Raw genomic sequence first — 27,862 nt, 5'->3', positions numbered from 1 at the left:
TTCATAATGTAAAACCTATATTATGCCAATTAGTAGAACGATTCAGTGGTTGCACCAAAAAATAGGTATTATGTCCAGAAGCTATTAAATATATGGGAATTATTATCCCCAGGAAAATATTTACTTTAGTAGGTAAGAATATTTAAAAATACATTCTCCAGATGAAACATATTGAAGAGAACAATAAGAAATACCCCTGTTTATGCAGAATAATTAGTCTTGTGAAAATGAATCTTTTCCTCAAGATAGATACATATTTTTAAAGTAATGCTTATGTTGGTTCACATAAATATTGTAGACAAATTGATAAGCTAATGGTTAAATTCTCCTAGAAAGAACAAACATTTCAGCCTTCGTGGTCTTCCAATGGCAGAACTCTCAGTGATTGTTTTGGAACAGCAGCATTAAATAAGAGATTTCTGGATTCCTATATATCAGTTTCAGGCGATCTCAGAAAGTGTTAATTAACATAATGAGTTTTTAACATGTTATAGTTGTTAGATGATGGAGTTCTTATAATCTAACTTGAATGTAATTTGCATCAGCATAAGCAAGGGTTCCTTTCTTCCCCACCTCATCCTAATTTAAATCCTATATCAGCCTAGCCACTCTATGGATCTTGTGAGGTGAGGTGTGGAGTTTTATGTCTTTAAATAAAATAAGTTAGTTGAAAAAGATACTAACAGAGTTCTTCAGACTCAGAAAAGATTAAAAGTCTGGAGACTGCATTTCAGGCTTAGATAGTTTAACATAGGTTAAACTTGCTTGCAAAATTAGGTTATAATGATTCTTAAGTAAAACAGGCTTAATAATGACAAAATGTGCAGTTTGTTCCTGCATTTTGATATACCCTTCAAATGGAAGAAGATTTTGCTTGCCTATGGTCATTATTTCTGCTGGAATGGAATACAGCAATGAAATGAAATGTCTGCAAGTAAACAATCTCATCAAGCACCAAGGATTCCACAATATGGAAATGGATTTATCTCATATTTGTATATAGTTTTATTGTGAAAAATTTTGTGTATAAATTTTGGCTTGTATATTGCAACAGTCGTCCATTAATCGTTTAATGTATGCTTTTTAGACTTACAGAATTTGAAGATACACCTGCAAGTCAGCTAACAATAGATGAGTTCATGACCATTGACCTGGAAGAGGAATGTGATCCTCCTTCATTTACAGCTGGTCAACGAAAGATAAAAATTCAACAGGTGAATCTTTCAGTTGTTCATTTCCCTAATTCTTAATTCCTTTTGTAATAGGAGTTACAAAAGCTCTGCCATGCTATCTTCGTAATTTTATCCTGCACTTCTTTCACATCTGAATCCCAAAGTGACCAAAAATCCCATACATATAGTATAAGCATATGCAGTATGTAAATTAGGTAATAATGTCTGCAGTTGCCTCACTGCATCAGAATCTAATTCAGCAAAAACATTCTGAAAAACAAAAAGTATCACAATCTGTTTAAATCCTTTCCCACTTATTTTGATCATTAAAAAAATATAACCTCTGTTAATTATTACTTTTTTGCTAAAATTTCTCTTAAAGCACTTGAGCCTTTTGCAAAACAGCTGTCAGATCATTCTAGCAGCATTCGGAACTGGAAATGAATGATTGAAGTTGAAGTATCTCTGAGCTCTGATTAGTAAATAATAGTACAAGAATTTCTTACATTTTGGCTTCAAATGTGAATACACACACACACACAAATATACACAAAGCTGGGTGACCTTGGGCTAGTTACATTTTCTCAGTTTTAGGACAGAAGGCAGTGACACACCTCTTCTGAAAAATCTTGCCAAGAAAATTGCAAGGATTTGTCCAAATAATCTCTGAGAATCATCCACAGTTGAATAAAATTAAAAATCATTAATCTGAATTGGGCAAAAATGTTCACCCTGTATGAAAAACTGTCACAATTGTTTACTGTGGATTTACTGAAGTTTATTTGCACTGCACAAATTCTAATCAATGCATACTTCACCTCATAGTGTAGTGACAAATGTCTTCTGACTTACAAGAGTTGGATTTTTTCTTATGATATATGTAAGCTTGTTATATTGCATGTAGATTTCTTCTCTTATGTATGCCGCATTCATTCTTCTACCCCAATTAGCAAAGGCCACAGCTGGAAAGGTATTTGCTTGATAATTAGTTCCAACTCCCCCTCGCTTCCAAGTTCTGCGTTCATTAAAATTCTGTGTTTTAACTGGTCCAGTTTAAAATAAGCATTGCTATTAATTATGATCAAATTGCATTGGAGTCGTTCCAAAATGTTGCTTGCCAAGACATGCAGACTGTCATTGAGTCAGTTTTCTGAGATAGATATTTGTGAACAATTATTAATTTTGCGTACCAATTATTACAGCTATTAAAAAATAAATCTTGGAGCTGGATTGAATTTCCCTCCAGAATATTTTCTATAGAACTTTGGGTATAGATGTTCAAATTCTAGTCTTTATTTGTGATATATAGAAGGTTTTTAAAAAATCTCTGTCAGACCTTAGCTGAACTTTATCCTGTTGAACATTGTTGAATATATTTTGACACGGAATAATGCCATCATAGAGAATTGGAGTTCATTCAAAAGGATTTTTGCAAAATGAGCAAAGAAGGAATACAAAATGCATTTACCATAAGGTAATTGCCACATCAGTAAAGCATTTTCTGATAAAAATATGTAGCAAGTGAACATGAATGGCAAACTCTTCTCAACTGTAGACTTGCTCCTGGAAAATATACCTGCCTGGCAATTAAACTTAAGGGGGGAAATAATTGCCAACAATGGACTTTCAAGGCTTCGGGGAATAGATTTGGAGCTGAGGAAAATATTCAAAAGGCTGAAGCCCCAACGGCACAGGCCCAGCAACATCAGTAGGTAATAATACCGCCTAATATACTCAGGACAAAAATTTCTAACATCTCTTTTCTCTTTTCCCTGTTCAGCTTGAGAAGGAATTGTCAAAAAAGCTTGAAGAATTAGAAGGTGGGGTATACATTCTATTGTCCTAGAATAAATCTATTGCAAGATATTAGAAACGCTTAGCCCAATATCAGATTTCACTTTAATAATGGTGAATCAACATGTTTAATGTTAATCGTTGGAAAATCTGAGTATCATTGTCATCTATTATGGTGTTAGTTTATCTGGAAGATTGTTCATTCCAACTAATTATCTAGTTAATGTTATGTATTTGCCTCATTGGAGAGCCCTTTTTTTGGTCAGATTAACTGTTCTGCCATCCATGTTAATGGAAGACAAAGCTAATAACATCTCAGTGCAAGATTATTTATACCTTTACTTGGTGTGGGAAATTGAGACAATTACACATGTACTGCTCATTCTGTATGGCCTCTTGCACAGACTTAATAATACATATCCTGGTAGGTGTTGCTTAGAAGGATTCTTAAAGTCTTTCTATATATTTTAAGTTTTTAAATAAGTAAACATAAGAAAGACAGACATGCTTTTTAAATAGGCTAAAGAAATAGACTAAATCTAAATTGATTTAAATGTTAGAGAGTTTCATTTTTCCATTCTTTCCTTTTTTTATTGTCCTTTTTTATATGTAACTGACAGATGGTCTTTGACTATAACTAAAGTTTATTTTCTTTCCCCTCATTTCAATTATGTCCAATTTCCTTTGCCTACTAGTGATTTTTCTGTTTCTGGCAGGTGAAATAACAAGCTATCAAGATGAAATAGAGAATGAATTAGAAAATAGCCGGCCCAAAGCAAAGGGAGTTTATGCAAATTATAGCAAGGATGGTAAGTTGATCTGAAATCCATTAATGAAGAGTATGCTTAAATAGGAAAATGATTGTATGGCAGTTTGATAATAGAGGCATGCATTCCACAAGATTGATTTAAAATAAGGCAAGAGTGGGATAATGTAAAAAAGGATGAATCCAAGGTGGGCTGCATGTACTGTAACAACTGGTTCACCAAAAATGTGAGTGCATTCCCCCTTGTTTTTGCGTGTGGCTGCAAAAACAAGGGGATTTTCTTCACTCGGCAGCTGTGGTGAGTAGAGTGGATGAGGCATGGAAGACAGCTGGGCTTGCATGGGCAGGGCAAGCAAGCCAGATATAAGGAAAAGGATAGCACCGGGGTGGGTGGGTTGGCCCAGCCAGTGGTCATAACTACCAGTACAGGCGAGCCGGTCTGAACCGGCAGCAGCCCACCACTGGATGAATATTTTAATATAGCCACCTGCAACCTCAAATCTCAAGCTTTATTGGACTAAAATTTTCATCATTGCCAGCTATTGGAGAGGTGAGTTGGTGGAAGGTTATTTAATGGGAAAGGGAGACTGAATGTGATCTATGCTAGTACTGGCTATCTGACCTGAGAACGCCCATTTCCTTCCCAAGTATCTTGAAAATGGAATTCCAACAGCTGCTAGAGGAAGGGACGGGGAAGGCGTGTGAGTTGGTGAGGGCAGGGTACTGCAACTATGCAACTATGGAATTATGCAAATATGATATATAAATAGCTTCATTTTTGTCCTGAGCCTTTTGGCAGACTCTCAGCTTTGCAAATTAACAAATACTATAAATATGTAATTGTGGCAATACAATGTTTGATTTCACAACTTAAAAATAAATAAAATAAGTGAATAAAAATCAAACGCCAAGATTTTTATTTTTTATAGTTCAACTGATCAGATTATGGTATTATTCAGGAGACTTCTGGGTGAAAATTATTTTGGATGAAGAGATTGTTATTGTCCCAATACAAAAAGTAAATTTGGAAAGCTGAAAATGATGGAAGCATGGAGTGAGTTTTAAATGGCTGAATGCCAAGTCCCTGAGCAGCTACTTGGGGAAATCACTTGAGCTATACTATGCAAACAGTTTTATATGAAATTATAGCGTTTAAGAGAACAGTGTATAATTTTATTTATTACAAAATACTTCAATTTAACAACATTGGGGAAAAATATCTGTGTATTATTTTATTGTAGGAGGTCCTCGACTTAAAACCATTTGTTCAGTGACTGGTTGAAATTATGGCAGTGCTGAATGAAAGCCTTTTCTCAAAGTTACAGTGATTGCAGTGCTCCTGCAGTCATTTGATTGAAATGTGGGCACTTGGCAGTTTTGCCTGTATTTATGATTGCAGGGACACTATCTCCTCTGTCATCTATGTTGGCTCCCTACACTCTGCATCACCTGTGGCCCTTTGCTGTCTCCTCATGCCCAACGTGGCCCTTCACATGAGGCTTTGTACCTCATTGTGCATGGGAGTTTCCTCATGAGTCCTGTGGAAGATGACCTCATATAGTCAATTGTTGTCTGATGAAGGGCCAGCATGGGCACACCTTACCTTCAGCCAGAACAAGAAGACAGTCAGGTGGGAAGGGAGAGCATAGGGATGCAGGTGTCTCAGAGTTCAGGGTGGTGAGAGCAACTGGGACTAGGATTGGACTGGAATGGCTGTGGCTTTGCACCATGCTCCTGGGATCACTGAGGCTTCCAGAGTGGCTGCAATCTCATACCATATTATGCTGCTGGGGTGGCTAGATCTGCTTGCCATCCTGCAAGGCAGGGTGCAGGACAGAGAAAAGGGTAGAGATAGAGTGGGAATAATAGGCAGTTGGGAAGAGTTGAAAGGAAGGTAGGCTCAGAATTGAAAGGAACCAAGCCTGAAATGTCTTGGATTGGGGTGGGTAAATTGGCTAATGGACAGTGGAATCTGGTTAATGATGGCAACAGGATTGCCATTGCTAAGTGTTGTGTCACATGACATCACACTTTATGACTGCATTGCTTAGGAATGGAAGTTGCAGTCCTAACTGCTATCATGTTTCAAGATCTACCTTTAATTTGATTTGAGTTGATCCTAACTCCTGAACCCAAAGTCTAATTCAGCGACCGTTCCAGTAATTGCCTGCCCGCCTGTTCTTTGAAGATACCTCCCTCAACTCTGTTGCTGGTTTTAGACTTACTGTATTTTAGGTTTATTCTATCTTTATGTACTTTCTCATCCTTATTATGGCTTATAACATGCAGTGACATAAAAATAGTGAGAGCATTGCCAGCCACTCCATGTGCCTTTGAATGTCAGGAAAGACTTAAAGCCAGTCTCTTGTTATTTAGGATTTTGAAGTTATTAGTAATTGTTTTTAAATGCTGTTTTAGTGTTGTTTTCATATTTACATATATTGTATCAACTAAATATATATACTTGATTTATTAAGACTGTTCTTAATAAATAATTCTATAAATAAGATACTTTCCCAATATATATTCTGTGCTGCTGATGTACATACTAAACCCTTCAAGATTTCTGAAATTTATGCTGACTTGCATATAATATGTAGTAACAATCCCTTTCTGATAATGTTAAATTGTGTTTTCCCTATTTTCTAAAGTTCATATTTTTGAATCTCGGGAGCTGACCTTGGCTCAGTGGTGGGGCTGTTGCTCTTCCTTTTTAAAAATTATTTTAGCAATAATGGAAGTCAGGATGAGGGAGGCTGTCAGTGAGAGCTAAAACTATGCACAATTAAGGAGTACTTGGTTGCTGAATCTTATTTCTTTAATGGCCCCAACTACATGGTTTAGATTTCAATTCTTGGAATAGTATTTCATTATCGAAGTGCAATAATTCACCTACAAGATGTAGAAGAATTAATTCCTAATAACATCAGTCATGTTCATAAAGCAGGCTCCGCACCAGTTATCATGGGTTCGTTCAACCCTGGAACTCTGTCTGTATCTTCAAAGGAGAAGTGGTATTGCATCTCCTGGCACTAATTGCCATTTTGATGAAAGTGTCAGCTCTACAAATGACTCTTTCCTATTGCAAGGATAAGTTTAAATGTATCACCTTTCCAGCCTCCCAGCCCCCGGCCTTCTAGTCCTGTTACTGTAATGTTTTTTGTGGATCTTGGAAGCTAAATTGAAAATGAGAAAAAGTTTGGCTGCCAGCCCTAAAAAGTCCCCTGCCCGTTTAATATTAAGTGATGACTAAGTGGTTAGTAGCATCCAGAAGCCTATTAAGGTAAGAGGATATACTTCTGCAGAATGTAAAAGCAAGAGCCTGAGTGAAAAGATATATTTTGAGACCCCGACTTAATAAGAAGAAGCCAATGCGAACTCTTATGGCAGTTTCAAATTAGAGGTCCCACCAAGGAAAAGTAATTAATTGCTACTTTTTTGAAGGAACCAATCCATGTTATTAAATTATTAGACAGTAAGCTGGATATCTGGGTACCAGTTTAGTGTAGTGATTAAGGCATCAGGCAAGAAATCAGAAGACTGTGCATTCTAGTCCTGCCTTAGGCATGAAAGCCAGCTGGGTAATTTCTGGTCAGATACTCTCTTTCAGCCCAATCCACTTCATAGATTTGTTGCTGTGGGAAAAATTGAAGAAATGAGTATGAATATGTTCTCTGCCCTGAATTATTTATAAAAAACAATAAAGGTGGGATAAAAATCAATCAATCAAACAAACAACAAACAAACAAACAACTTAGTATATAGTATTGCTCAAGTGATGTCAAGCCTGGTTCATTTCTCAGTGATTTTGAATAAAATCCACTACATTAAACTCAGGAGATTTCAGTATTTTACAGTTGTTATTCCATATGTTTTTTTCCCAAGTGTAATTGGAAAATTGGTTCTAATTTGAACTCACTCCTAGACAAGGGAGTAAATGTAACACTCTAAGCTACATTAGGTAATGTACTGTCTGCAGCAAGGACATCATTTCTGGGATCCCCTCACATGGATTACTCTTTTCCAGGACAAAACTCCTACTGACATTGTATGTGGTATTACTCAATCTTGTTAAATATTATGAATATGTTACTATACTTGATATCAAGTTTCATAAAAATGGAAGTCAAACATTTTAAAGAGAAAACGATTAGTGTATAACTGGGATAAGAAATAATATTAAAACATGGTTGGACAGAATATTCTAATTTGGAGGGGACCACATTGGGAAAGATTCATATATGTTTGCTGATGTACTGCATAGAGATTAGACACATTAATCGGCGGAAGAAATGAGACCTTTTGAAGACCTTTCTGAAGATATGACTTTGATCCTTTGACAAGCACAGATAATAAACTATTGAAAGGGAGAAAACTAATCTTGGGAATCTTAAGAAACTCATAAATAGCATATCGAGCACTTTTAATTTTATCATATCTGATAACATTTGATCCTCTGTCCTTAAAGATTGCATGGAAGATACTATTTCAAGTATATTTGGAGATGAGGATGGAGAAGATGAAGAACTGGCAGCAGCAGCAAATCATCTGAACATGGACTTTTATAATGAACTGCTTGATAAAGACAGATCAAAGGAAAAAGAAATTTCTGTAAGGCCATCTGCTCTGGAATCACTGCTTGGACCTCTTCCTACTGCAGCCAGTCTTGGAATAACAGAATCTATAAAAGAATGTATATTGACTAAAGACCGAGACCACAGTAAGTATAAATTTATTGATAAATTATTCATTTGAATAATCACTGAATTATGATCCTGAAAAAGTTTGCGAACATTAATTGTGGGTTTTTCAGGGCACTAGTGTTCACATTTTATAGCATCTAAAAATGTTGCAGTTTTTTAATTAGTTCCATAGATTTTCTTTTTATTTGACATGTTTTCATTAATTGCTGGTGTTTATTCTTTTCAAAATAGATTTGTTGGCTTACACTGTACATATGTGGTTTTCATACAATGAATAAAATGTGGTTTTCTTCATTCCCTGAAAATGATTAAAACCCTAGCAAGGAAAGAATTAGTTCTAACAGAAGAAAATATAAAGCATGTCACTCAGGATTGAACTGAGGAATTTTTGATGTTCTTTGAGCTTAGTTGTTTGCTTGCAGACTTTTCATTGCCCAACTAGATAACATCACCAGTGCCTCATACTTCACATTTTCTGTGTTTTACTGTTCTTTCAATATGCATGCACTTTCAATCTGAAGACTCATGAATGTCTCTGGGATATGTGTAGGTTCTCATATGGCCTTGAGGTTGGTTGGTAGAATGTTTAGCATCTGCACTGTGGCCCCATTTCTGTGGAACACTCTACCCTTGTAAGTGAAAACTGTTCCCATCCTTTTGGCCTTCCTGAAGGGTATTAAAACTTGGTTTGGCCAGTTGGCTTGGGGCCACAAGGGAGGTGCTCACCACTGGTTGATGGGATTAGAAGATCTCATCCCCATTTGGTACGTCTCTTGGTCCTGGTTTTTTGCATAGTTTTAAAATTTTAATTTCCATAGTTATAATATTTTATTTTATTTTATTTTTAATTTTTTTTATTCTAGAAAAAAAATTATTTGACATACATTTAAAACAGACAAATCAACACACACACACACACACACACACACATATATATACACACACACACACATACATACATACATACATACATGCATTTTACAGCGTATATTGAGCAATGGTTTTTTTTCTTTATCTTTATCATTGACGTGATCTTCCTTGTTACAATAACTCCTTCCTTCTTTTAATTTCTCTATATAGTTTATAATTAAATGCACATCTTCTGTCATTTCCATAACTTATCCAAATATCAAATATTACCTTTTCTTTAACCAATCATACCAAATGTTCCATATTTCATAATAGTCACTATCTTGTTTATTTTTTAACAATTTGGTTAGGCTATCCATCTCAGCACATTCATGTATTTTTTTAATTACCATATCCTCTAAAGGAATGAAAGACAGTTTCCAGTTTTGTGCGTAGGTTATTCTGGCCGCAGTTATGATGTGCAAAATTAAATATTGGTATTTTTTCTCCATGTTTAAATCTATCATACTTAGCAGAAAAGTTTCAGGTTCAAGTTTTAAATAATGCAGTCCCAGACAAAGATAAAGATTATAGAACTTCCAAAAAAACAAAAAAGGAAAGGAGAATACTCCCTTCTTCTTTTAATAATATGGTAAGAGAACTTAACTTGAAAGATGTGTGGAGAGAATTAAATCAAAATAAAAAACAATATACTTTTTTTTCGAACCCCCACCACTCTTGGTCCAGAGTAGATCAGATATGGATGGACCCTGGGTTAATGGAGAATATTGGAAGGATCGAGATTTTGCCAAATCTATGGGCTGACCATAATCCTATTCAAATTAAATGGAAAGGAAAGAGAAAAATTGAAAGATGGACATTTAATAATACCATATTAAAAGATAAAGATTATATAGAAATGATAAAGAAAGAATTGAACGTATTTTTTGAAATAAACAAAAGAGAACATACCTCTCTACAGAATCTTTGGGATAAGGCCAAAGCCTATGTGAGAGGTCTAACTATTGCTTATAGTATTAAAAAGAATAAAGAAAAAAGACAGCAACAAAACATATGGAGGGAGAAACTGAAAGATTTGGAAATAAGTAGACAAAAGGACCCAAACAATTCAAACATTAAGAAAGAAATTGATCTGGTAAAACATAAAATAAATTTAAATGTACAGGAAGATTTGGCCTGAAAAATTAAATTAGCAAAACAAAATTATTTTGAAAACACAAATAAGTCGGGGAGGTGGTTAGCCCATAAAATTAAAAAAGAACAAGAAAAGAGAACGATCATAGCTCTCCAAGATCAGGAAGGGAAATTATGTACGCAGACCCAGGAAAAGAAAGAAATTGCTAAGGAGTTTTTTATGAAATTGTATAAACAGGAAGAAGTACCAGAAGAATCTATTGATCAATATTTGAATGAAAAGAACTTGCCCGAAATTACTGATAAAGAAAAACAAAATTTGAATAATAAAATATCTATAGAAGAAATTAGAAAGGCAATTTGAACACAAAAAGCAAATAAGACCCCTGGCCCAGATGGAATTCCTTCGGAATTCTATAAGGAATTCCAAGAAACAATAGAGGAGATATTGGTGGACTTGTACAATGAATCCCTGGAGAACGCTAACATGCCTAAATCATGTTTGGAAGCATATATTACTCTTATCTATAAAGAACAATCAGACCCACAAAAAATTCAAAACTATAGACCAATATCACTTTTAAATGTAGATTACAAAATAATGGCTGCAATATTGGCGGAAAGATTAAAGAGAGTATTAAATAGAATTATCCACACTGATCAGAATGGCTTCCTCCCCCATAGACAAATAAAAACAAATACAAGAACCATTATGGATATATTAGAATATTATGAAGTACACTCAACCAAGACAATGGCATTGATATTCTTAGACGCCCAGAAGGCTTTTGACAACCTGAATTGGAACTTCCTTATTAAACAACTGATAGGCATGAAATTTGGTGAAAATTTTATAGGATTTATTAAGACAATTTATAATATGCAAACCGCAAAAATATTAATAAATGGGGAAAATACAGTTATCATAACGATAAATAAGGGAGTAAGACAAGGCTGCCCCCTAGCTCCTCTATTGTATATATTGGCAGAAGAGACTCTCTTAGCACAAATTAGGCAAAATCAAGAGATTAGAGGACTAAAAATTAAAAAAAGAAGAATATAAACTTCAGGCATTCACCGATGATATGGCATTTATATTAGAAGTTAATAACGCAAATAGTTAAAGATTTAGAGAATTGGGCCAAATTGCAGTTATCGCTATTGGGACGTATTTCGATAGTAAAAATGAATATTTTGCCAAAACTGTTGTTCCTGTTTCAGACAGTGCCAGTCAAGTGGGAAAAGAAGTTTTTTGTAGAATTAAACAAATGTATATCTAAATATAAATTATTACACGATGCCAAGAAAAAAGGAGGATTTGGCCTTCCAGATTTTGAATTATATTATGATGCTGCTATAGTAAATTGGCTTAAGGATTGGGTTAAATTAGAAAATAGAAGGTTATTAGTATTAGAAGATTTTGATCTCCAAATTGGCTGGCACGCCTTCATGTGGGATGGAAAGTCTAAACAACATTCATATTTCCAAAGGCACCATGTAAGAAATGTGTTGTTTAATATCTGGGAAAAGATTAAAAAAAACCACTACCCAAAGGTTTCATTGTGGCTATCTACATTGGAAGCAGTCACATATCCAAATCTATTGGATTATGAAAATATTGTTAGGTATAAAGATTTACTATATGATACTGGAGAGCTTAAAAATAGGAACCAAATACAAATTCAAGGAAAGGAGATAGCATGGTGGCCCTTTGCACAAATACAAACCCATTATAAAAAAGATAGAGAACAATTTGGCTTTAATATGATCCCACAAGTATTAGATAAAATATGGCTAGGAGAGGAAAAGAAAACAATTAGTAAAACATATAAATATCTTTTGGACTACAAATTAAAAGAAGAAACAGTCACAGAATCTATGATAATTTGGGCTAAAAACGTGGGTCATAGTATTGAATTAGATAAGTGGGAACACATCTGGCAAACAAATTACAAATTAACCATGTCAGTCTCGTATAAAGAAAACCTATATAAAATGGTTCATCGCTGACACCTACCTCCTGCGAGACTGGCTAAGATGTTCCCCAACTTACCACCTAACTGTTGGAAATGTAACTATGCACAAGGAACATATATTTCACATGTGGTGGACTTGCCCATGTGCTCAGAAGAAATAGGAGAAATATTAGAAATTGGATTTTAAATATAACAATATTTTAATTGACTTTCCATTTATCTTTTTATGAGCTGTAAGCTGCCCAGAATTGCACAATAGGGGAGATGGGTGGCATATAAATGTAATAAATAAAAATAATAGTAAATTTTATTGTCTGATACTTTTATCATGGCCTACTAGGGATTGCCTATAATTCATTATAGCTTTCCGGTTGTACATAGAGGTACCCTACACCTCCTACAAATAGACAGAAATCTAATTTGGGCCTCATTAAAGTAGCGGATTGTCTAGAGGACAAAAACAGGATGCTGGAGTATATAGATTTGTATGCTGAGCCAAAAAGATGTCCCAATATTTTTGGAATCAGAGACATCGAAACATAATATTTGTGAAGAATAAAGCAACAGACAAGCCAATGGTGTAAAGTAGATAAACCTGAGTCATGCACAGGCTTTTCCTCTGTTTAGAGCAAGGGTCTTCAAACTTGGCAAGTTTAAGACTTGTGGACTTCAATTCCCAGAATTCCTGAGCTAACATGACTGGAGGAGGAATTCTGGGAATTGAAGTCCACAAGTCTTAAAGCTGTCAAGTTTGAAGATCCCTGGTTTAGAATGAAATGATTTTCAAAGTAAGTTATGCCTCTTTCAGAGCTTACACTCCGTTTTTATGTTTCCTCCTCTCAGAATTGTGAGAAATTATATTTACAATTTTAGCAAGAGTTGTCAGGTTTCCTGCACATGCACAAACAAATGGGACTGAGGACTATATTGCTCAATTCTTTCTTATATATCTAATTTGAATCAGACATATTGACAGATTAGCTGACTGCAGATGCAGAAATTCTATCTTGTTTAATCGAGTGTAATAGCTGTGCTTGTATCTTGATTCCACTTTCAGAATCAGTATATGGTACCTGTTGTTTTCTGCAGCCATTAATTTCCATCTCATTTTTGTGTCCTTTTATCATCACTTTTAACACTCCTATCCCTGCTCCACACCCTCACCCTTATTAAAGGTGCCTTTTGATCTTCAAAAGCTCCAGATCTGAGGCTCAGGTAGGCTGCATACCATCCATTATAAATGTTTAAGAGTAGTATAAATCTATAGAGATTTTTTTTGTGCCATTTGTATACTATGGAGTAGCTTTCTTCATCTGGTGGCCTTTTGGTATGTTAGACCAGGGGTCCCCAAAATTGACAATTCTTGAAGTCATTCTAGCTGAAAATTCTGGAGGCAGTGGTTCAATACACATGGAGTGCACCATAACAGACTAAATTAAGAGAACTCTTCCTCAATTCCTTCCAGAAGCTTCAGCTACAGTTTCTATTAGTTTTAGCCTCATAGCCAGTAATCAAGAATGATGGGAATTGTTAATTCCAAGTACTTAGTTTATAATTTTCCTATGCTCATTTTAAGGAAATCGGTAAGAAAAGTTAGTTTATTGTGTACTTCAGGTTGTCTTTTTATTTAAACGTGTTCAGATGTGGCTTTATTCATCATATTTTTCATAACAGTACCCATAATCACAACTTTCTTTACACTTACTGAGGCGTGCATTATTTTTGTGTTCCTCATTGCCACTTGTCAAAATGCTTTAGTTTGTGAAGATTACTTTCAGTTTGCTTTAAATGTGTATTCTGTGTTCATACCATGTGAAAAGGTTTCTCGAACTGGGTGATGATAAATCTTGATAGAAACAAACCTTTTGAATCAAACCTTGTATTTACAGCTCATAAATTTGAGTTTCTTTATAGACTATTGTATCTTTGATTGAGCCTTTATTATGCTCTTAATGAGATGTGAATTTTTGCAACTGGCATAATAATGCAGAAACCGTCTCTCATCTATCCCCTGTCTGCTTTATCCACAGTTTAGTTGGCATAAAGTGCAGTTGGTATAATTTTATTGTTTAAAAGGTTGACTCAGCCTTCCATCCTTAAAATGAGGACCCAGATTGTTGGGGGCAATATGCTGACCCTGTAAACCGCTTAGAGAGGACTGTAAAAGCACTGTGAAGTGGTATATAAGTCTAAGTGTGATTACTATTTAATAAATGTGTAAATTGTGCAATGACAATGCATGTTCCTTTTCTACTTGTACTTTGAATAGCATAAGGTTCAGGTTGCAGTCCCAAAGGTGCTTTTTCCAAAAGGCAAGTCCAAAAGACTTTCTTGGGTTGTTGTTTTTTTAGAGTGTTCCACTTCTCATCAAAGAAACTTCATCAGCAGCATTCCTTGACAGAGGTGGCATCGTGACTGTCACCCTACTTTAGCCCCAGTATCACCACTGCCACCAGGGAGTACCACCTCAAGCCCTGCAGCATAGCAGCCAGTCTGTATTCCACTGATGTTTGCTATCCTCTTCCTTCCGCTGCTGACAAGGCATGCCCAGCTTAGCCCTAAGCAAGGCAGTTCTGGTTGCCTTCTTCCTGAGGCTATGCACATTGTTCTCCAGCTGCCATACACCACCGTTCTTCAGATCCTTAGGAAGGTTTTAAGGCCTTCCAAAGCTTTGCCAGAAGGCTGCACACACATTTCTCTAAATTATGAGAAAGATGCAAGAAGGTTGCACACAATTTGGAGGATGGTATGTGTGGTTTTGGGGAAAGGCAAGAGGTTTCAGAAAGTATCGGCCTTTGAAGGGTTACAGGAACAGCATACAATGATTTGGAGAAAGGGATGCATGGTCTTGGAAAGAAGGTGCCTCTCATAGGGCCAGGCTAGACATGTATGATCAACACTGGGGGGAAGAAGATGGTAAAGATCAGGTGGGTGTAGCTGAAGTAGAGGAACTATGCAGAGGAGTCCAGCTGTGCACACAGCTGTCCAGCTGTGCACACAGCTGTCCAGCTGTGACCAAAAGGCAGAGATGGGGGGAGTCCTTCACTTTACTGAGGCCCAGGGCTATAAGGGGAATTGCTTGGATTGGGGTGGATTCACACTTAATAAATGGTGGAATTTAATTAATGGGAAAACAGGGAATTCCAGGATTTCTGAATTGCAATCTTGTGACATCATGCTTCATGACTACATTGCTGAGTGACAAAAATTATATTTCCAATTACTATTGTTAACCGAGGATTACTTGTAGAATGAACCTAGATTCCTAATCAGTATGTATGTATGTATGTATGTATGTATGTATGTATGTGTTTTATTAGATTTATTTTCTGCCAATCTTGTTTTGATACATGATATGATATTCGGATAGGTGAACTATTGGGACATTGGTTAGGCATTTTGATCCAGAGGTAAATGGAATATAACAGTGATGCCAATGCCCTCTCATTTTTATTTAATGATTTTAGGTTACTATAATGCTTGGAGTATGGGAATAACCTTCAAGATTGTAAACTGCAGCTAAGCTATCTATTAAACCTGCCCAAAGTGATTATATCATTTCTATTCTTAATATAATAAGTGTAGTAGTTATTATTTGGTTTCTCAGCACAAATCAGAGAGTTGGTTTACATTTTATAGATTATATAGTTTTGGCCTTGGACTCTTAAGATATTACCTTTGCCATCATGTTTGATCTTGTAGATTAAAGAGTGAGATACTCAGAGAGTAATGCCATTATGAAAGTTCATGTTTAGACTCAGTAGGATGTTTTGAGTGCTCTTGGGTTGGGAAATCCCAAAGAGTTATTACATTCACTAGATAATCTTGGACCAGTCATTATGTCTTGAACTAACTCGCCCCATTGGAATGGCCTAAGTACAAAAGGCCAAGTGGGATCATGTGTACTTGAACGTGAGGCACAATGATATCCAATATCTGGAGTTAATTACCTAGGCTATGGTAAGTATTCTTCTTTAAGAAATGGTCCTTTTAGAAGAATTTTCTCCTTCATGGAAAAACATTTGAGATAGGAAATTGAATTTGCTTTTATGGCTTTGATGGTATTTGACTTTTGCTATATAGGTTGGTCATGTTTTATTATGCATTGTGTCTTACGTTTTAAAGCACTATGAAAAAGTAGCTGGGAAATGAAGTAGAAATGTGAGTTAATGATTATAAAAATAAGTGGCAGAGTTTTGTACTATCCACGCTGAAAAAGCTGAATTTAGTAGTTTCACACACAGCAACATCGGCAGTATGCCACCTTAAGGACACAGCTGTGTGTTTCTATTCCTTTTGCCAAAAATCTTTAATGCAACATCATGATTGATGATGTCACTCATCAGTTTGGCAGAGTTCTATCTAATTTGATCAAACTTGGGGATGTTGGAACATAATGGTGCTATATTGACAACCATAGTTTTTTTTTTAACCAAGTATTTTTTTTCTTCATAAGCTTGTTTGTGGAACAGGTTCACATATTGGCTAACATAAAATACAATAGCGTTTTTTCTGGATTGCTTTTTTCCTTTTTTGGCATCTTTTGGGATTCAGAGGTTTCAGGGCCTTGCTGCCATCTAATGTACAAAGTCACAGTCTCCTGTCCTCTATTCACTTTTTGTTGGAAGTTGAAATGTGTGTACGTAGAATCATCTTGTCTTTTTTCCCTTGCGTATGCAACAACCCCTTAAATTCATCTGTCTTCTTGATCGGCTACTTTATCATTGTATACAAAAGGTGTATAATCAAGGAGATGGAGATTGGAAGAACTTGACCTATAAGTGAACAGGGGGCAAGGGGAAAGAGCTCTGGTTCAGAGGATGGATTGCTTCCTTTGTTCATAGCTTTGAAGCTTATAACAGTCAATTATTTGGATGAGCGGTCATCAGGAACAAGCAAAAAGAATTACTCCTTTGCCCATTTCTTCCTGTTTCCTTTACCTAGAAGCCTCTTATTATAATAACCATAAAAGGCAATCGTATTGCTTTTGATTATTACAGAAGCATTATAGAAAATGAAACCTTGGCAATCTAATGGAATTTCCAATGAATTCAAGTGAAAAACAAAACCCACTGTAGTTATGTTACTTAAGTGATTATTGTTGTTCGAGTGAAATATCAGGCTAACAGCCTTTCAGGACTACATCCGATACAGAGAGGACTCACCATCGTACTTTCTGTTGTAGATGAAGATTTATTAAGCCCTTTTCAGAAGCTGCAATTCTTGCCCTTGGCAAAGATAATACAAGAGAACATAGACAGAATTTTACTGGAGTTAACTGCTTTGAAGTTAGCATAACAAATGATAGGCCAATATCCAGAGCTAGGAAGAGCCCTGAGCATGTCTTCGCTCAATTTACACTTTGCCCTAGATGATCCTTTTTATGACTTTGACTTCTTTAGGACTACTGGGTACATGATGCTAAGCTCTGCTAATGCTACTTCTATATTATTTTAGTTATATTCGCAACTAAATTCATTTAGAACCTTCATTTTCTAATTTTTGATTAGAAAATAATATATAATAGGATAAGACAAGGTTATGAGGCATGGAACATAGGTTTTGGAACACTGACATTTTTATCAATTAAATAAATGTTGTGAGGTTTTTAATTATGTATTGCTGCTGTGCCAGCATGGATATATTTCTTTGCTGATATTGTGAAAGTGTGATAGATTTCTGATTTGTGTTCTTTAAAGCCACATTCTCCATATTTTTCAGAGATCTTTCTAGCCAATTGAGAATTTGGTGTAAATTGCTAGCAAATTCTGAGATACCCATTTATCAATGCTGGTGAAAAATGAGATACTTAGAGGCAGATGGTAATGAGAGATTGGATATTTTCTGGAGTAGCATATCAATCACATAATTTTTAGATGTGCCTCAAAGTGTATTCAACTTTAATTGGACATATAATTATTTTACAGGCTTGATTTTTGTTTTATATAATGTAGTTGAGAGGTGTTTAATTCCTACTTTTTTGCACCATGTTCTTGTCTCAAATAACACCTCCATCTTTTTTCCCCCTGCTGATTCTGTTTTTCAACAATTAAAATAATTTAGAAGAAAATGTGATAAGAAAAGTTAGGAAAAGCTTAGTTCCCTTTCCTGCAGTTGCTTCTCTCTTTACAATGAACTCCCAGTGACTACCAACTTACAGATAATGTACTTTTTAACTTTTTGGTCATTTTAATAATTCAGTTGATCAATCAAGTTTTGATGGAATTAAGAGAAATGCAAATTAATGTAAAACTCCATTTAGATGCAAGAGAGAGCATGTTGAATATATCTGAGTGTTACAGGGAACTATTTTAGCTAATATTAACAAGAAAAATAAGTGAATATACTGTTTATTGACAGTAATAATACAATATCACTTAAACTTATATACTGCTTCATAGCACTTTACAGCCCTCTCTAAGTGACAGCATATTGCCCCCAACAATCTGGGCCCTTATTTTACCGACCTCAGCAGGATGAAAGGCTGAGTCATCCTTGAGCTGGTGAGAATCGAACTGCCGATAGTCGGCAGAATTAATCTGCAAAACTGCATTCTAACCACTAACTACCACCATAGCTCAAAAATGGTAAAATATATTTTGAAACCAAGTAACTGTACTATCATTTATGATCTTCTAAAATTTTTATGTCTTCCCTCCTAGGTCATTATGGTGGTTAACAAAGGTTTGGCATAAAGAGATACAGGAATCATTAAGGAAAATAAATGCACGGAGCCAGGGGGCTACCAAATCTAAGCACTTGCATTGCTTTTCCAAACACTCTTTTCTTTTACATATTTAAGACTGTAGAAATAGTGATGTAGCTGACAGAAATCCCCAGGAGTTCAGTTTGGGAAAAGTAGAACATTAGAGAAATGTGCCAGAGATGAGAAGGAGAGATAAAGTTTCTTCTAATCTGAGGTAATTTCCAGAAAGTGGTTTGTGTTGCCATTTATATGGAGAAATTCTAATTCTAATTTCTGACATTAGTCAAAGATCACTTGATCTATTTGACCAGTATTTTTATCCTCCTTTTTCTCGGAGAGTTCAGAGCACCTTACCTGGGGGGAGGGGGGGTTATCTCCCCTTATACTATCTCATATCAATACAGACAGTCCTTGATTTACAACCGTCACCTGACTATAGGGATGCTGCAACAGCTGCAACTGTGAGGTGGTGTCACGTCTCCTTGTTCAGTGCCATTGTAATTTTGAATGGTTGCTCAACAAGTGATAATTAAATAAGGACTGCCTGTACTTATATTTTGGAGTACAGTTATTGACTTGTTATTCAAAATGGCCCTTGGTTTCAAAAACACTGTGCCCTTGAGCTTTATATAAAAGTGGTTGTATTGACATGTATAAGCCCTGGTGGCACAGTGGTTAGAATGCAGTACTGCAGGCTTCTTCTGCTGACTACCAACTGTCTGCAATTTGGCAGTTCGAGTCTCACCAGCTCAGTGTTGACTCAGCCTTCCATCCTTCTGAGGTCAGTAAAATGAGGACCCAGATTGTTGGGGGCAATAGGCTGACACTGTATGTAAACTGCTTAGAGAAGGCTGTGAAGCACCACGAAGTGGTATATAGGTCTAAGTGCTGTTGCTGTTGAAGAAATAGACCACAATCTGCCATGCTAGTCCAATGCAGGTTGGCAGAGGATAAAAAGCATCCACAAAAGGGAGTAAAGGAAAGCTCAAAACCATATTGATTGGAAACATGTAGAAGAGGCCTTCATCCTTCAGTGGATACAAAATGGCTAGAACGATGATGAAATTTTATATCTATATAAAATATAGATATACACACTCTAGGATTATACAAGTTATATGACCAATTCCTTGGGCAAAGCAAGCAAAGACTGTAAATTCATTATATCATTTCCATTATAGTCTTTGTAGTTCAGCCTAAACTGTAATTTAAATATGGAGAGCTAGCATATTGCTGGCACATAATTGCTAATTTCTCATTCTTAGTTTGTTCTTTCTGCAGCTGTCTTCAGCTCCCCCTCTCTTTTTACAGCGTTAACAGTTGCTTGTCTGATTCAATCTCATGCTATCTTAATGCAGCAGAATGTACTCTTGAAATGACTTCACTTAAATGAATAGTCTCAATTAGCTGGAATCTACCTATTTTGGCATTTTAAAATGTGACTTTTTTACAGCTAGTGTTTCAAGCATTCCCTTTTCTAAGAAGGCATTTAAGTTGTAAATTAACTTAAGATGTTAAAGGAGAAATTCTGCATTGAAATGCAGGTGTGCTGTGGACCCTGCCAGCCAACAAATTTTGAATTTTGTCTGGCTGCATCCAGAAAAAGAGCCTTTACTGCTGTGGTCTCTGACCACTGCAACATCATGCTCCTCCCCAAGGTGAGAACCTCACCCACTGTTTTGGCTTTTTGAAATGTCTTGAAGACTTCGCTCTGCCAATTGGCCTGGTGCCCCAATGGAGGAGTAGCATTTGGAGATGGCTAACGGAGTAGATGCCCCCACTGCCTCACAGTGCACTCTTTGCTCCCTCTCTTTGCATCTGGGTCGGTTTTATTTTAATTGAATTTTGAATTTAAGATCCCTATTTATTCTTTTAATGTTTTACAATGTATTTTAATTGTATGTCTGTAAGCTGCCTAGAGTCATCTCCAGTGAGATGGGCAATAAGGCAGGCAGAGACAGAGACAGACAGACGTGGAAAAACGTATCTTACGTATGCAGCTGTATGTCAGGACTTCCAGAATACACCTAACTCTCTTACTTAAGCAAAATAACAATAACACACATTTAATTTTCTAACATCAGAACTATCTGTTACTTATCCCAGTGAAATTACAAAGCAACAAAAATCTGTCCAAACACAAAATAGAAACCTATTCATTCAATTACAAATATACGGGTCAAGTGAATGAATTCATAGTCATGATATCCATATGGTCAGTTATTTTTCACTGCTGTTAATATGAGCGAAGTTGAAGCTAGGAAAAGATTCTGTAGCTGAAGCCAAGGGTCTGTTGTAAGTTAAGAAGAGTGTGTTCTTGTAGCCTGATTTTAAAATTGCAATTGTGCTGATAATGAGGTCTCCACAGAATTTTTAAGAAGGAAATGAGTTGATCAGAAAAAGGTCATTTACCACAGAGTTTAGCATTGCCTATATAGTAGCTATGGTAAAAGCTTTGCTACTGAATTACAGTAATGAAAATAACAGTATTCTTGCAGGCGTTTTACATGGAATTCTCTTTAAATTGCTTATTTATGATTGGGCTACTTATTGTGATGTATTTTCCCTATGATTAATACAGCATGCAACTGCTTTGGGACTTCACCTCCTATAGAAGTGATAGCAATAGTCTTAAATTCAACCCATAGATAATTAACAAATAAGATGACCAAAAGGGAAAGAAATGGGTGAGCAGGAGATGCTGTAACACTTCTTAAAACATTGAAATAAATTGGTAGTAGATTCAAATGGAAGAAAACATTTTAATTCAAGCCATAGTAAACTGAGATTTCAGTTTTACATATTAATTGGTTGGAAGTAAGTCCAAAGGATTTTGCTGGAACTCATTTATATATAAACATGAATAGGGTTATATTATCAAGGGATTTCTTGTCAGAAAATTGAATTACATTAATTTGCTCTTATACAAGAATATCTTAAATTAAGGGAAATAACAGTGGCTGTTAGTGTTGATAACTATCAAACATCTAAAATTTGTGTTTTTAATAATAATGTGTTGGAGTCAAACATAAGCAAATGCTTAACTTATATTTCTTTTTGAATTTGGGTTATCGAGCTAAAGAGATACACTGGTTTTTTATACCACTCTTAAGACATGATAATAGAGTTATGGATTGTTAAGCAAGCCATGATGGTCTATTAATATCATACTATATAAAAGTATGCAGACCATATTATGGGTTATTATGCAGTAATAGGCCTCATGTAGCCCCTGAAAATTCTTGGGTACAACCCTCAGAACTGCTTCTTTCCATAATTGTGTTTAATTTTAAATGGGGAAGAAGATGAAAAGTATTAAACGTGATCATAATATAATAATTAACTACACTTAATTTTAATAATAACTAAATGTAGGCAAATAAATTAGAAATAAAGTTAAACTAATAATGTTTTAGGTACTGTGCAATGGCTACAAATGTGCATAGAGCAGCAGTAAAGGATAGACTTGTATTTGAAATCATCCTCTATTGATTATATATCAAATGTAAGTAAAGTTTATTGATAAAAGGAAAACAGAAGAATATTGGAAGAATTGCTCATTTGTAGTACTTGGACAACCAACTGAACAGATCTCAGGTTATCTTATTACAATCCTCTCTACATTATAGTTTAATTAATTAATTAATTAAAATAGTTAATATACGTCTGTGTATTGATTAGTATGCATACATTTATTCAAGTCTACTTTTCTAGCAGGATTAAACACCAAACATTTTGACCTAACTGGATCTTTCAGGAAAAGGAGAAGTAAAATGTGTGTACCATAGAGTCAAAGCCAGAAAGTGCAGAAATTACAGTAGTAGTGCCTAAATGTAATATTATTTGTTCCATTTCAGTGTTCTACATTTCCAAACTCCATTAGTAATATCGTTGCTGCTGCCACCAACAGATACAGCTGCTTGGGCATGAGCATTTCCCTGTTTTCTATGAAGAATAGTTTTCTTTTACATTGACCAAAATATTCTGCTACATTCTGCTGCATCCCAAATCAATGTGGCTATTAGTGGATGGGAGCAGCTGAGGCAATGCTGGAATAAGCTAGCCATTTTTTTTATTTTTTGCAGAGATGTTAAATAAGTGTTTGAACATGCTACAGATTGCCCTACAGAATTTGATGACATAAATGCCATGGAGCAGAGCACAGTAACACAAGCCACATAATCTCTGACTTAAATGGATTACTCTTTAATCAAACTCTGAGGTCATGGTTAAAGTTAGTGTGGTGAAGGATGAAGATATTGAAGCAGAACACATGTGCAACTGTAATACTGTACTCTTGGAATAAAGCTTTTCTCCAACTGCACTCACTCAATTAATGTAACCAGCTTGTGCCATCCTGGCCATGCTCATCATTTTTTTCATAGCAAAGTCAGCTATCTAGAAGTGATGTATTTTTAGAATGAAACCTGTCCTCAGCAGAGGTTCAGAGTTGTACTTTTGTGGTCTCACAAATAGATGTTTGTAATGATTGTGTGCTTAGCAATCTTAGACTGTTTTATTTATGGCTCCTCTATATTTCCTACCTCTCTTTTCCTTCCCAAGCCTGGTGTCATGCCCCTGGTGGAGACTGACACTGAGGAAGAGGAGGAACAGCCAGCAGGGAGTGGGAGTGTGGCTCCAGAGGTGGTGGAGGAGGCTGGGGAAGGGCAGAGGCCGGCTGAGCAATCAGAGGAGGATCCAGGTCTATCCCCTATCCATCCTAGGTCACGCAGGGAGGAGAGGATCAGGGAAAAGCGAGGTCTACTCAAGAGGAGATTACCATGATCCTCCTCGTGGCTATGTTATAACTTGTATGTAACTGTATGTATGTAATGTATGTATTATGTATATATACATAATATATATAATGTATTGTAGTAACTGTGCAGTCAGAATTGCTGGAGTCAAAGTTTAATGTTTACTTTGAAAGAGGTTTATCTTTGCTGGCATTCTTCTCATGGACTCTCCTCGGTTATTTTCCTGGAATGTATGATTAGTTATCTTGGCTTGCTTCGGAACTCTTCTCGTCAATGCAGTTTGTTTTGGTTTTCTTTTTGCCTCATTATTTACTTTTTTTTTTAAAAAAAAACAAGTTTTATTCAGTTTTCCATATTTTAACGTCTCTTTTTAGTGAACAGCATGATTACAGGTTTCACATATACATACAAATATGACCATGGTTACATATTCAATTTTTAGATCCAATTTCTTATCTTAACAGTGCTTTTATACATTTTCTATTTTATTGTATTATTCCAAATATTTATCTCATTATTTAATTCACTTATGATAACTTCATAATCATTATACTTTAACTGTCACATTTGTATATTTCATCTTAAATTCTAATTAAAAAAAGACACTTCTTCTATAAATTGGTTTTCCCCCTGAAATCTCAATATAAGTGCACCACCTCTAAGTTATAAATTCATTTATTTTCACCCCTTTTAAATCTCGTTAAAACATTTAACATTATTACCTAAAACATTAAACTTAATAATCCCTTTAAAACTACATAGCATATATAAATCAGATTCTGCATGATTTATCTCCTTTTAAATTTCATTAAATTCCCCCCCCACAAAAAAAGGACATATTAATCTACTCATTCAAACAGTAAAACAATCCTAAGCCCTAAAGTTAATTCCATTTCAGCTCTCCTCCCATATCATTTCATTTATTTCCATATATTTAATACACATATTCCATTAATTATTCCATTCATATTTAAACCAAGAAAAGCCAACATTCCAATTTTAAAATTTTTTCAATATATCTAATATACTTATTCCATTATTTGTTACAATTATCTCTCTACATAAAGAGGAAGAGCATTAGATTCCATTATCCAAAAAATAACAATTCTGTTTTTCCATCGTGTCAGTCTATATGTCCCTATTTTGTAACTATAAATTTATTTATATTACCCCTCAATACCTTGCAGAATCCCCTTTCTATATAATAATCACCCATTATCTCTGTGTCCATTTCCCCATTTTTTTACAATTCCCATATTTCTTTGTTTCCAAATCCTGTTTCTTGTCCCTTCTTTCTCCGTCTTTTCTCCTTTGTTCTTTCACTCCAGTTTTTATCCCTCTTTCTATTTATAGCTTCCTTTTGCCCTTTGAATTTCTGCTGACTCTTTTTCCCTTTTTTAATTTTTTTGGATTTTCCCCTTTTTATTTAATTTCTTAAATCTGCTGTATTTATTTCCAACTCTTTTCTTTTTTCTTTCAAGAGTTCTTGGTTCTCGATGATCACTAAAGATGGTCTCTTCTATGATTTGCTCCACCTCCTCTTCTGCCTTTTGTCTTTGTTGTTCATATTCTGCTGTTGCATTTTCAATAAATTTTAAATCAAAACCCAGCGATTCACCTCGTTCTTGTAGTGTTTCTTTCATTTTTCTAAGTTCCATTTTTAATGCCAGAAGAGAAATCGCCATTTTACAGCATTCTGATTCACAATTTAATCCAAATAGTATCTTTAAAGTTTATTTCCAACAGTCAACTTTTCTTCCTCTCAAATTTTTAAGTCTCTGTTAATCCAGTGCCAAATTCATGTCAGAATCAGTAACTAATCTGAAGGCAGAATCTTCCTAATTCTTTCTTTGTTACAATGTTTCAGTTTTTCAAAGTTCTTGCTTTATTGTATCAATTTCCATGCAATTTCAAGAAACAAGAGGTTTTTTAAAAAGAAAAACGAGTTGAGTTTAACTGACATGGCACTCTTTATTATGCTAAGTCTTCACCCACTCTTTTCTTTTTTCTTCTCTATTATTCAGAGCTTTTTAAACCACAATTTTCCAACAAGAAAAAGATCAAATCCCGTTGATATTAAATTTCCTCTTTAACAGTCTATAGTTCAGCTTTATTAGTGCAAATATAAAATCAAAGTATACTTATCCAAGTTGATTATATAGTTTCTTCTCCAGCTTCTACCTTTTGTGGTTTCAAAGCCCCGACACTATCAAAAGCAATTCACACCTTTTTTTTTCTTTCTCTTCGCCGCTTAGATCCTTTCTTAAAGATTCTTTGAAATGTTAATCCTGGGGGTATCTTCCATTTGATTATATCGTCCCGTTCCTCCTGCTGTTCGCTTTTTTCTCTCTCTCCTGCACAATCTTATTCCAGTCTAATCTTCCCCTTCAGGGTGGCCATTTTAGACCACCGCTTCAGGCGTCTTCGGGAGGGAGCAATTGCCAAGCCGGGGAGGGGATTTGTGACTCCCCTCTACGGTCTCCCCTTCCCCCGGCACCCCTACGAGGTAGCTTCTGCCTCGAATCCAAAGGATTGGGGCTCTCCGACGCTGAAGCATGAACCAAAGCCGCGCACGATCGCGGTCAGCGGTCCGTCTTTGGGGAAACTCAAAACAGGAAGTCGCCTCATTATTTACTTTTGTGACTTTAAACTGTGCCTAATAAAACAGTGAAGTTAAGTTGAAAGCCTTACTGGACTTTAATGTATGTTTTGGGTTTGGGGTTATTTTGAGAGACTACGGGTCATCACATTTTGACTCCAGCCATCCTTTCAACTTATTTTTGCTTTTTGTGGGGTGATCATGATCAGCTCAGAGCAAAGATTGCCCAGTTAAGCCAGCAAGTGGCTCTTTTGACTGCACAGGTGGCCCAAATGCAAGCTGCCCGGCCACATTGAAAATGCCCAGTGCCAGTGCCAGATAAATTTGATGGTTCGCTGGCCCAATTTCCAGCATTTTTGGGGCAGTGCCAGCTTTACATGAGTCTTCGGCCTGAGGACTTTCCCACTGACCAGGAAAAGGTGGGGTTTTTGATTAGTTTGTTGTCAGGCTCTGCAGCACGTTGGGCGACACCTCTGTCGACCCATCACAACCAGGTGTTGGACAATTACGCTGACTTTTGCCGTCTGTTTCAGGCCATGTTTGAGGACCCTGTTCGAAGCCAAACAGCAAACAGATGTTTGAGAGAGTTGAAGCAGGGGCGTGGCTCACTCATGGATTATATTGCTAGTTTTCGGGTGGTTGCTCAGGATGTACAATGGAATGAGGCAGCACTATTAGACCAGTTCCAGGAGGTTTTGTCGTCGGAGCTCCTGGATGAGTTGGCGCGCACTGAATGCCCTCGCATTCAGGAGCTCATGCATCTGTGTCTTTGTATCGATGCTAGACTTCAGCAGCGACAGGTGCGAAGACGGACAGAGACCGTATCTGTTTCCAGCAAGACGGCGCCCTTGGTAGAAGTGCCTTTGGAGGAACCCATGCAGTTGGGGGCTGGTCGCCCTTGCCTGACTCAAGTAGAAAAGGATAGACGTCGTCGTGATGGTTTATGCCTCTATTGTGGCAATCGAGGCTATTTTGCAGCCAAGTGTCCTGTTAAGACAGGGGTGGGCAAACTACGGCCCGCGGGCCACATCCGGCCCGTTGGTCTTTTTAATCCGGCCCGCTGAAGATTGGTCCGTATGTAACCGCGGCCACTTTTTGGCTGCTTTCAGACGCGTCGAGAGGAGGCGGTTGAGGCAGAGGGCGGGCGGCGGAGAGCAAGCAGGGCGCCTGGCGGGCTTGTCAGGCGGAGCAGGAAACGGGGGCAGGAGCCCGGCAGAGCGAAGAGAGCTGAAACCTGTTGAGGTCTCGCCGCAGTCCCTTCGTGGGGAGAGAAGCCGCCGAGCCGGGAGGAGCGCGGGATGCTGCTGGCTCGCCTTCCCGCCCCTCCGGCGTGACTGTGGGAGAAGGATCCCCGAGCGTTGCCCTTGCGGCCACCACCGATGGAG

At 36.4% G+C, this 27,862-nt stretch overlaps 1 protein-coding gene across 5 annotated transcripts in view; it reads left to right on the top strand.

Annotated features, from left to right (window-relative positions):
• BRF1 (BRF1 general transcription factor IIIB subunit) overlaps nucleotides 1-27,862 on the top strand; it is a 224,776-nt gene that overhangs the window by 122,351 nt on the left and 74,563 nt on the right. For all 5 annotated transcript variants that reach the window (XM_087952282.1, XM_026670128.2, XM_026670129.2 and 2 more), the window contains 4 exons: nucleotides 1,088-1,214; nucleotides 2,953-2,992; nucleotides 3,683-3,775; nucleotides 8,201-8,452. In XM_087952282.1, coding sequence (XP_087808408.1) covers nucleotides 1,088-1,214; nucleotides 2,953-2,992; nucleotides 3,683-3,775; nucleotides 8,201-8,452 — 512 coding nt within the window. The remainder of the gene's footprint in view (nucleotides 1-1,087; nucleotides 1,215-2,952; nucleotides 2,993-3,682; nucleotides 3,776-8,200; nucleotides 8,453-27,862) is intronic.

The sequence above is a fragment of the Notechis scutatus genome, chromosome 1, assembly GCF_049901735.1.
Source record: "Notechis scutatus isolate UNSWTSFEM ecotype Mainland chromosome 1, rNotScu1.2, whole genome shotgun sequence".
Lineage (NCBI taxonomy): Eukaryota > Metazoa > Chordata > Lepidosauria > Squamata > Elapidae > Notechis > Notechis scutatus.
The sequence above is the reverse complement of the archived record's forward strand: the minus strand, read 5'-3'. Positions and strand labels throughout refer to the sequence as shown.